We start from the raw sequence: 11,214 nt of genomic DNA on the forward strand, positions 1-11,214 counted from the left end.
CCAAAGGATAGCCCAAGCACAAATGAGGGGGGCTTTAATGGCTCTTGAGGAAAAACAAAGCATGGTCACAGTTTCTCAATGGCTTATTTGTCCACAAGCACCATGCTGTGCCACAAAGAGCTAGAGAAAGAAAAGCGCATACCGACCCCAACGGCCACGAAACAACCCACACTCCCACATTTTCTAATGGTCCTTGCCTAACAAAATGGCAGTGAAGTAACCTGCTTTGAAAACACAAAAAATATGATGCAAATATGGAAGAGTTGATAATGATGCAAGAAATCATAAATGTTTATTTCAATCAAGGTATTGAGATCTGCTAGAGATATGAAGTAAACTATAAGCTGCCCTAATAGGGGCCTTTATATACAAAGAATGAGGAGCCAAATGACTAAAACCCAATTGCTAAAGACTGGTTTATGGAACCTTCCATGAGCTCCCCTAACATCGCTATAATCAAGACACTGATGTGTCTTGTTCCATATCCTCAGAAGCCGAAAACCCCCCAGCTCCTTGCTCACCATCTGAATCTTCATTCTTCACTGGAATTTCGGACTTCTTCACAGGCACTGGGCCAACCCTTCTCTGGTTTTCTGGGAACCAACAATAGATCCAGTTAATTCTACTTCTGAATATCTCAAATAAAGAAACTGTAAAAGCAAATAAAATAAAGCATGTCTAAGAAGAGAATACTTTTACTAGTAATTGCACTGCGAGTATAAGTCAAGAACTCATCCCAATTGAATTGCCTTAGCTCTTGCCTCTCTTCCTCTGGTATCTCAAAGTTGGGTTCTCTCCCGCACATAAATGCTGCCCTGCAGAGATACAAAAAGATTAATATGTACCATACTGTCATGCACCCAAACTATTTGGAATTTTTTTTTTTTTTTTGGATAATTGCAATTTAATGAGAGGATGGACAGGAACTAGCCATGAGGACACTTCTGCATGTTTAATTACTTGTCTTCTTCCCCCAGGCAATCAGCTAAAAGCAACTATGATTTTGATCTTCATACCATTATTATTTGGCTCTTTCCCTTTCACTAATTCTTGTCTACTACAGAGGATGTGCATGCCAGTGTCTCACACATGACACAGCAAGAAAATGACAAATAAGAATTTACTTGTTTACCTAGGTGGAAAGGGAGGACATGCAAAACAAATTTATGGATATACACTAGAAACTCAAAACCCAAAATTTGGCATATCTATATATATGATTTTATACTGAAAACTGTAGTATTTGCACTCGATGTATTATCGAAAACAAAAACCGCATAGTTTGCTGCATATGTTCAACTGTTTGGCACTTCATACACTCCTGAAAAGTAAGAAGATTTCATATCTTTTGCAAATTCACTAAGTACAAGCTTGACTAACCACTTTTCATGGTTTTGAGTGAAATCTGGCCTCTAATGCTGAACTTAGATATGAAAAAGGAACAAGGATTTGGAGCTTCCAGAAGTTCTTATGAACTTCAGAGGTTCAGATCTTGTTCCTGATATTAAAAAATCTTTCTTCATGCCTCATTTACAGAATATGGCAGGAAAGATTGACCAGAAAGTTGTCAATAGTATGACTGTATCTGCTCCCTGCTGTCAGGAACCAAACAGGGAGCAGATGCAGTCATACTATTGTCAAAGAACCAAACATCTGCCCCCTTGGGGTTTTCCTAGTCCCATTAGGACTGTCCTAATCCTATTAGGACTCAGTTCTATTAGTAGTTTGCAGCTAGTATTAGTTTCCTTTTCTGTTTTGGTCTGTCCTATTCCTAGTAGCTTGTAATGGCTGATATATTTAATGAATGGAGGTAGGCAGCCCCAACCTAATTAATTGGCACACCCTTGCTCAAATTGCAGAACTCTCTCTCTCTCTCTCTCTCTCTCTCTCTCTCTCTCCTATTAACAGGGACAAAGAATCATAGTTATCTACATATTTACTGTTGAAAGTACGAAATAAGCTAGGACCTTGAGATTCTCAAAAGGAACACAGTAATCAAACTTCCCTTAAAGCACTTCACTATTTTATGCTAAATTATCAGTCTCAGTAACTCAGAAAAAAATGTATTACCGGTCATACAAACGTGCAGCTTCCTCTTGTGAACCAACAGTTCCCAAGTGGATTTGTTTCTTGTCAACTTTTATTGCTGCCTGCCATTTCATGTTTTTGAAATAGACACCTCTCATCATACATGGCTCTTGATTTTCCAAATGCTTCCTCCTCCGGTGTCGCTTCCTGCGTTTGATTGCTTGGCCTACTCATAGAAGCATTGACTGTTAGTTACACAGCCAGATGGCAACACACAGACATAAGAGATTATATAATAGATGACCTTCGAGTTTACAATCACATATATTTACAAGGAAGGTATGTGTGCAAGCACGCATGTGAAAGTGAAGAGAAAGACATACAGATACTCAGAACCTATTTAATCAACTATCATATGCTTAATTGACAATTAAACTGAGATCAAACAGAAATTCCAAAGATGTATTTAGTAGTCATTTATTTCTTTTCATTTCACCCCACTTCTTGTCATGTTTAAGCAATTTCCAGTCAATACATCACCCCAATTTGGAAATATGGACCATTCCTCATGCCAAAACTAACATTGACTTAATGATCTATGGGATTTAAATTCTTAATGAATCAAATCAACAAGTTAGAAGGTAACAAGTGGACACTACAGACTCACTGCAGATGGCCCAATCCCTAATTCACCCACAGACAAACCCCCATGGACTCAGCCAAGAGAGGTCCACCAAGCACCATGTTAGCCACAACATGTGGACTGGAGGCAAAGGCCTCAACCATGGTCAAGATCACAATAATAATAAGAAGCTGAAAGGCTTGAAATCTAAAATGAAGGTGGTTCTCATCTACATCAACTTAAATTAAATAAAAAAAAGGGGGGGGCGGTTGGTGGGGAACAAATATATGCCAAAACATATCCAAGCAAATATCCAGAGAAAGAGGGACTTTATTCAGTTAAATCCAAATAAAGCCAAAGATTAGCTACAAGGAAAATTGGTGACTACCCATCAACCAGACAGGAATAAAGAGAAAAATTCAAGTGGAAACGGACCCCTTTTCTGAACATTTTAAGAGAGAGAGAGAGAGACAGACAGAAGGCACCTTGTTGCATGTTGACTGCAAACCCATGAATAATAGAGTAAGTCATACAGTTCTATCCAATTTTTATATATACAAGAAACCTGTTTCTTTTGAATTTTTTTTTTTTTATAAATTCAAATAACTACTTACACAAAACATGTTTGCAAATGGAAATCTCCCTATTATTTGAAAATTCACAATCAGGTATTGTCTTAAAAGCTTGAAGCGAAGAAAAAGAAGATGCATCATGAGGCAGCGGAGGAGCTATAGATAAGATCGAAGCTCAATTTATGATTTTTGAGTTAGCCATCCATTATTCAGGATCATTCTTTAGATTTGGGGATATCAACTGAAGCATCAGGAGGTGGGGAGTCGACGAAGGTCTATGTGAGATTTGGTGAGAGTTATCCCCTCTCCACATTCTTTTTTTTTTTTTATTGTATCCTTTGGCTTTCCATAATTTTTATAGTACTCAAATACTTTTCATTTTATATATATATATATATATATATATAAAATGAGGGATATATGCCATTAGTGAGGTTAGTCAAACTTTGACCTCCCTTTTGATTCAGATCTTATATGAGATTGATCCTCAGTCCAGCATTAGAACAATAAGTGCCACAAATGAGCTTTCAATTTATCTTCTTTATGCAACTATAAGATAATAGTTAGAAATTCAAATATCATTTCACTTATACTTTAAGCCCTACATCTTTGCAGTTTGCACATAATCAAGCTACCTATTTCCAAAGAGGAAACACAGTTCTTTTGTTATTATTGACAGAAGCAATTTAAAGAATAAACAGGAGAAAGGATATCATGTATTTTTCTTCCCTTTGCATACCAAAAAAAAAAAATCCTTTTCACTACTCAGTTACCAAGAGGTAATTTTAAATTCAACTAACAACAACTACTATTATACATAATTCTTCTGAAAAAAACAAACCTGCAAATTGTTGATGTTGATCTTCTTTTGACGAGCTAGAAACGGATACATTCATCTGGGAGACATAATTGTGTAACATAAATAAAACCTCAATCATAAGATGAACAAATGTACATCATACTACAAAATAAATTAAATAAAACATAAAAAATATAGTATGCCTGAATTTTAAAGATCATAATTCAAGAAAATAAAGACATGCTTTAGCTTGCCAGATTACAGATCTATGGAAACCAAGGAAATGGAAACGCTTAAAATATAATCTCAAGTTGTTTCATTCATAAGAAAAGGTATGCCAATCACAACCTATGGCTTCCACTCACATATTGAGAAAAACTATCAAGAATGTTAGTAAGATGTAAATGTAGCCACCCACAGGGTTCTAGTGTTCTACATTTTGATACCATGTATCAGCCTATATACTTCACCAACAAATTAACCAATAAGAGCATAAATGCAGAAATAAAACCCGAAAAAGAAGGGGGGGGGGGGGGAAGAGCAATCCCCAGTGCACAAAGCTCCAGCTACTGCAGGGACTGGGAGGGGCAAATGTACGCCACCTTACCCCCTGCTTCGCAGAAGAGCCTGTTTCCAAGTTTCAAACTTGTGACCATGGTTTTAAGTATCGGTGCATATCGTGCCGTATCGGTAGGCATCGGCACTATATATACCGATACGCTACGGGGAATTTTGGGCCTCTTTTTGTGTATCGGCGTATCGTACGTATCGTATCGTGCCTTACCGTATCGGTACCGACACCTACGATACTCTACGATGCGAACTTTTAAAATTCCCGAGAGTATCGGTACGTATCAAAGGTATCGTGCAGTATCGAGCCATATCGTACTGTATCGGTACAATACGGCTACTTAAGTGTGAATTTTTTGTTGTTTGAAACAAACACTTCACACTCTCACCAACAGTTTTCCAGATTTTTTATATGTTATGTAAAAACAAGTGTTCTACAACTTCCATGGAAATTTTTGATTTTTCTCAAAAAAAAATATTTTTTTAATTTTTTTATTCCGAAATTAATTTTAAAAAAAAAGAAAAAAAGAAAAATCCCCAAATTTTTTTTTTTTTTTAGAAAATTTAGTTCATTCAACTCTTAAAAATAATGTCATAACTTATAATTACTAAATACATGATTTCAAATGAAACCCACATTTTTTCCCCAAAAAAGTGAGGGTTTCAAAATTTTTTTTTTATTACTCAGATCTACTCACTTTGTTGATTTTTTATATGTTCTTTAAAAACATTTAATCTACAACTTCTATAAAAAAAATTTAATTTTTCTACAATGAATGGGAGACCCACTACCATAAATATTTCGACTGGGGTAAATATTGTGCCTATATTCGACAAGTGCAGAATATCATCGTAGTTGCTCCTATTGAAGAAGAAGGTCCTAGCCAAGGATTTGAACCACCACGACACTCTTCATGGCACTCATCACAGTGGCAATGGCAATGAAGAAAGAAAAAACTGTAAGAAATTCAAACCTCATCATTTTGAACATTTTCAACTCAATATATTTGTCTATCAATACGATACCCTCTACTTAAGTATTTATGCATTCTACATGTTATATATAGCTTTTTTTAACTATTTTTTTAATGCAAAAGTGTATAAAAATGTGTTCTCTATCCATTTATGTGCGTATCTTTAGCGTATCTTAGCGTATCTCTGATACGATACGATACCCTCCGATACGTATCTTAATTTTGACCGACCGATACGGCGACCGATACCGATACTTTAATCCTTGCTTGTGACCAACATGTTGCAATAGTGCAACTTAACTGTTGCGCCACAGGCTCGCCCATTAAATAAAACAATCCAAAGTATCATATAAATATCACAGATCCCGCTAAAATGGTGGCAAATCAGAAATATGACAAAAATGACATTGAAAGAAAGTACTATGTGAAGAACCCCTAATCCTGCTACATTCAAGCAGTGATATTAGATAAACATACTCCCAGACAACCATCTAATGTATTTAGAACAAAGAGATTTCGTATTTTACAATTCTTTGAGTTGCAAATAAAGCAATTACACCTCCCATCCAACAGAGATATGGCAGGGTTTTGTCCTGTCCATGGTCAACAGGCAAAAGAAATCTGGCTTACGAAACATGGTAGTACGTATTGATATCCAAAATTTACATTTATATACATCTGTAAACACTTCCAAACAGGAACTGCAACAGTGTCCAACAAACACCAGGGGACACAATACTGCCACCAAAATTAACAACATAGCACTCAGTTATCTAGGTATATGGAGAGAGAGAGAGACAGAATTAATATGTGTGTGCCTCTACAATCCGCTTGGATTGTGGGAGCTAAAGAAACTATCAGTTTAGGGTGGATCCTCAAAATTTAAGAGTTCAAACATCAGCTATTGGGTTGGACTCCACTATCAGCTGAAGGTCCAAATTCCTATTTGACTGATTAGAATCGGAAGATAACACAAGCAACTACAATGACATTTGGACCACGCTTAGAACAGCTTACTAGAGAGTTTAGGCTGGAGTCGGTAAATCCAGGGTCGGAATTGAGACCCAGCCCAACCCAAACTAAAAACCGAGGCAAGACTGCTGGGGTTATAAGAGAAACTAAATTTCCAGACCCACTATAAGAATGAATTGCTATACTAACATACATTTTGAGGCTATCCTTAGCTCAAGTTAAAGATAATCCATATGTATCAGGCTTGTTAACCAATAGATTGGCCAACTTAATTATAAGCTATATCGTGCAATTTAATTTATGTCATTACAGTCAATAAACTTACATTTCAGTTTAGTTTTGATTCCTATAATATGTTTCATGTGACTTTCCCGCCACCGAAAATCAGACATATGCTAAGTTGATATAAGGAATGGAATTGAATGGAACATATATTTTGATTCTTCATTCTTATGTGCACTCAATAAATGAAATTCCATTATGAATGTAGCAATTATACTGAAGAGAGTTGATCAGCATAGATATTGAAAAAATATGTGCTCATTAAAGATATACACTAGTGTAATTATTAATACCAATGTCAGGGATTGGAAAAAAAAAATCTTCTAACTGAACACCTCAGAAAAATGGTGACTAGGGAATTGAATCTTTGTGACTTGTACTTAAAATTGTGTTAGTTCCGGATGAAAGTTTAGAGAGAAGATATTAAGCAGAACAACAGAACGCTAAAAATCTAGAAGGACAAACCCTTCACAAGAACCTGAAACTCAATCATGGCTTAATCTCTTCTGTACCCCATACTGAGTGTAAGAATGCTCTTCAGAGAACTTTAACATTACACATTAAACCCAAGAAAGGAGAAATTCTGAATTTTATAATATTAGGGGAAATTAAGGAATACATTATTAAGAAAAGGGTACAATCATACCAGCAGCACTAATGCACCGGTTATCCACCCAAAAAAATAAATAGGGAATACATTACCAATTAGGCAATGTGCTAAATGTAGGATTTAAGAGAGTATTAATGAAAAAAAAAAAAGGTTCAACTCCAATATTTTGCCTTAGAAAAAACTGAACTTAACTAGTCTATTAATTGTGCATCTGCAAGACATTTAGGGTATTTATTTTGCATTTAATGCTGAGAGCACATTGAAGCAATATACTAGAGGACACAAAATAGGTGTTGCGTCTAGAAAATTTATCTAGTGAAAAGACTTCGCTCCGAATAGGGACAAAATTCTGATCACCTGAGTAGGAAATTTAAATATTTTGTCAACCGCAACCGAACCCCAATGATCCAATATTCCAATCCAAATCAATCCAGACAGATTCGGCCAGAGACCAGTCAACTGGTGGAATATAGTTGTCTTATAAACTGGAACAGATGGATGACTCAGGAAGGGATACAGAAAAAGAATATGTGAGAAATAATATGGTTCTTTGTCATAAGCCCGACAACAATAGGTAGTCACCTTTGGGCAACCATTCACCCAGTGGAGATAGAAAGCAAGTCAATAGTTAAAATGGGATTTCTTTACACCAACATTTTCAAGATTTTGTTTAGTATGTCAATATTTTGATTTATTCATTTCTAATTTTGGGAGTTTGTAAGTAGGAAATATAGACGCTCAACCTTCTCGTATATATAGATGACTACTAGGCTGTAACACTGGATCATGCCCAGATCTAACCAAATCTGAACACAACCTCTGCTTGAAGGGTCCTCTGAAAAGGCACATAGTGAGAAATTAAAGGATGTTATCATATATAATGCTGTCAATTGAAACATACACGAAAAAATAATAATAATAAAATATAAAAATATGCCTTGATATGAATTCTAGAGCCAAGAATTAGTACACGACTGCTAAAGAACAAAAGTAAGATCATCATTGCTCCTTTACCATATTTGACTTCTTTACCATTTCGTACCTTCAAAGAAGACAATTGTACAAATAATCTGAGTTCTCGGACATATCAAGGCCCCTATTTCTTTAACATTAAACTACAATAATTGGTTTCAGGGGTTGTGGGTTTAAGAAGTTTCAACTCAGACTAGATCAATAGATATTTAGGTTGGCAAAGCACTTCAAACATGACAGAACCAACACTTTTAGAATTTCCATCAAAACAAAGAACAGATACGTGCCGGGGGGTGAGGGGAAGGAGAGGAGGAAGAACAAAAATTCCCAGAAGGAAATTAATTGAACATGGACAGATGAGAACCAAGCTTACCTCCTTTGGCTGGTTGACAACCTCAGAAGTCATTTGATGTACATCAGCGATTCCAGTGTTCTGGATAGCATTTTCAGAATCATTTCCATTGTCACTAGACTTAGGAAGCTCAACCATATAAGGGCATATCCCTGCAAAGGCCACCAATTGATGTACCGATTCAAGCATAATGTAGATTTTGACGAACTAATCTCAAAAATTAGCGTATTTGTGTTGCACTACAAGTTTGAGTGAGCAAATAGTAGCACAGACACTGTAACAGAAAATCTAATATGGGAGACCTCGATAGCAGGCCTACAAGACCTCCTACAAGGCATCAAATCTGACAACTGTCATCTATCATCTGATATTAATAAATTCCGTTTCTTAAAGAAAATATTAATTTTTCAAGTTGAGTGTACCAGTAGAAAACCCAAGGAGTCTGCGCCTTCGTATGCTAACCATGGTTGGTTCTGCTGACAATGGTTCAGTTGAAAATCTCAAGAATCAATGCCTCCACACTGGATCATAGAACTGAAAAAATTGCAATCTCGATATAAGTGAAGCTACTCAATTCCAGGTAAGTGCTCCAATAGAGTTCCATAAATCAAAAGATTCATAACCAGCTCTACTAGGTAAAACATTACAAAGTATGCCTCATTGAAGCAGATCTGCAAAGATACTATGAAAACTTAAATCGAATTAAACCATGGCTTCAAGAAAGGTCACAACTAAAAAACATAGGAAAAAACATAAGTAGAAGCATGCATCGACTACAGGAAACCATCAACTGATACAGAACACATATTTAATTCTACTACACGGCCGAAACAAATCTGAACCATAGTTGAGGCATCACCTAGTCGTCCAGGCACTCTTTGCTGGAAGAACGCCTAGGAGACGCCTTGATTTTTTTTTTCCTTCCTCCAACGCCTGACGTGAAAACTATGGTTTGAACAACATCTATCTCTTTCAGGGGTCTCCAGCCAAATGTTCAGAATTAAAAGGTAGAAAACCATGCCCAAACCAACTTGTCTGGTAAGTTTCACGGGCTTGACTATAAACCAGATATAGAGCAGCCCTGACCGAATATGTGATAGCTCAAATATCATTGTCACCATTACAAAAAGAATACTGTCTAGCGATTCAAATAAGGTATCCTTCTACATATGCTAAAACATTTTGTCACAATTGTACAAACTGAGGCTACTTCATATGCAGCTATTACAGATAACATAGTTCAACAAAGCTCAATGTTCAGTACCGGAAAAAAAGAATAAAGACCCAGCATGAACTCCTGCCAAGCAAAAAATGACCTATGATAGCTAATTTTCACACCCAGGCTTACAGTACAAATTTTCATATTTTAAAAATCAATTATCAAGTCCAACAAGGTCTAGCTGAAACCCATTTTCTACTTAGATCCGATAACAAATATTAAACACTCAATTCGCAAGTATTCATAATTTTAATCTCTTATCCGAGCAGACAGGGTGACAAGACCTTAAACCCCACATGAGTACTTCCATACTGCACAAACAAGATAAACGAATAACTCCTTGAAGGCCTAAAATCCCTAAACTACAATTTGGAATCAGAAGAAACGATACATAGAACCAAACCCATCGTAAGAAAGAATTCCCAATCTGCTTCAAAATACGAGTCAACCCACCAACCTACCCCCTCAGACGGGTAAGCGAAAAAGCTAAAACAGACCCAACTCTGCAAAAAAAAAAAAAGAACAGTTAACACTTCCACAGGCCCAAAACGGAGAATCAATCGAAACCCATCGACCGCATAAGACAAAAAGCTGCCTTTCTCCCTACCCACCACCCCAAACACCCATAACCAAACAATCAACCAACCCAACTCAGAGTACCATGATCACACCCAAAGACCATAACATTGAACCACACATTGATAAGCTCAAGAAAACAAGCAGAATAAGCAATTCTAAGCCAAAGGGGTTGCTTGTTCATACCTGAGAAACAGAGAAGACCAAGGTGGAAGCGTACAAGATGGGGTAAAAATGGGGAAAATCTCAGGAAATTAGGTGGAGATGGAGGGGTTAGAAGCAGAAGGTGGTGAGGGTTGTGAGCGAAAGGACTTAAGGAGGTGGCGGGTTATACATCTACCACCTTTTGTCCTTCAATGTGTAAGGTGGTGATGGTGGTGGTGGAGGTGGTGGAGGCGTTTTAGAGAGAGAGAGAGAGAGAGAGAGAGGGATTGAAGTGGGCTTAGAGAACGTATGATTTTCTAAGACTAGATTGAATGTCAGGAATACCCTTTTGGTCTTTTAAATTGATATGGCAGCTAAATTGTCTTCACATACTTTTATGTACTAAAGTACCCCTGCCATTGACCCTTATTTGTGTTTCCATTATTGGGACTTATTCTTATTCTAAACTAGTCTGATGTCACAATTAGGGCTAAATTCTATGGTTGATATAATTGATACTGA

The 11,214-nt window shown here is 36.6% G+C and overlaps 1 protein-coding gene across 5 annotated transcripts; it reads right to left on the minus strand.

Moving 5' to 3' along the window:
• Positions 1 to 270: 270 nt before the first annotated feature.
• LOC122091009 (ethylene-responsive transcription factor-like protein At4g13040) lies at positions 271 to 11,000 on the minus strand. 5 transcript variants are annotated; one of them, XM_042660810.1, is made up of 8 exons: positions 10,735 to 11,000; positions 10,376 to 10,475; positions 9,176 to 9,287; positions 8,775 to 8,905; positions 4,064 to 4,118; positions 2,071 to 2,254; positions 694 to 815; positions 271 to 593 (listed from the first exon to the last, which is right to left on the minus strand). In XM_042660810.1, the coding sequence occupies exons 3-8, from the start codon at positions 9,216 to 9,218 to the stop codon at positions 457 to 459; spliced, it is 672 nt and encodes a 223-aa protein (XP_042516744.1). In that variant the 5' UTR covers positions 9,219 to 9,287; positions 10,376 to 10,475; positions 10,735 to 11,000; the 3' UTR covers positions 271 to 456. The 5 variants fall into 5 exon arrangements, with proteins under 5 accessions (XP_042516744.1, XP_042516741.1, XP_042516743.1 ...); XM_042660807.1 differs by having other exon boundaries at positions 10,371 to 10,475; XM_042660809.1 differs by having other exon boundaries at positions 10,364 to 10,475.
• Positions 11,001 to 11,214: the final 214 nt, after the last annotated feature.

This window comes from Macadamia integrifolia, chromosome 10, assembly GCF_013358625.1.
Source record: "Macadamia integrifolia cultivar HAES 741 chromosome 10, SCU_Mint_v3, whole genome shotgun sequence".
NCBI lineage: Eukaryota > Viridiplantae > Streptophyta > Magnoliopsida > Proteales > Proteaceae > Macadamia > Macadamia integrifolia.

Bases quoted from the DNA above. Each gene is read 5' to 3' on its own strand.
- LOC122091009 (XM_042660808.1), bottom strand. From the start codon at position 9,218: ATGGTTAGCATACGAAGGCGCAGACTCCTTGGGTTTTCTACTG. The intron at 8,906-9,175 runs GTACACTCAACT...TGGCCTTTGCAG, and splicing joins ACTCCTTGGGTTTTCTACTG to GGATATGCCCTTATATGGTT. The intron at 594-693 runs GTATTCTCTTCT...GTTGGTTCCCAG, and splicing joins CAGTGCAATTACTAGTAAAA to AAAACCAGAGAAGGGTTGGC.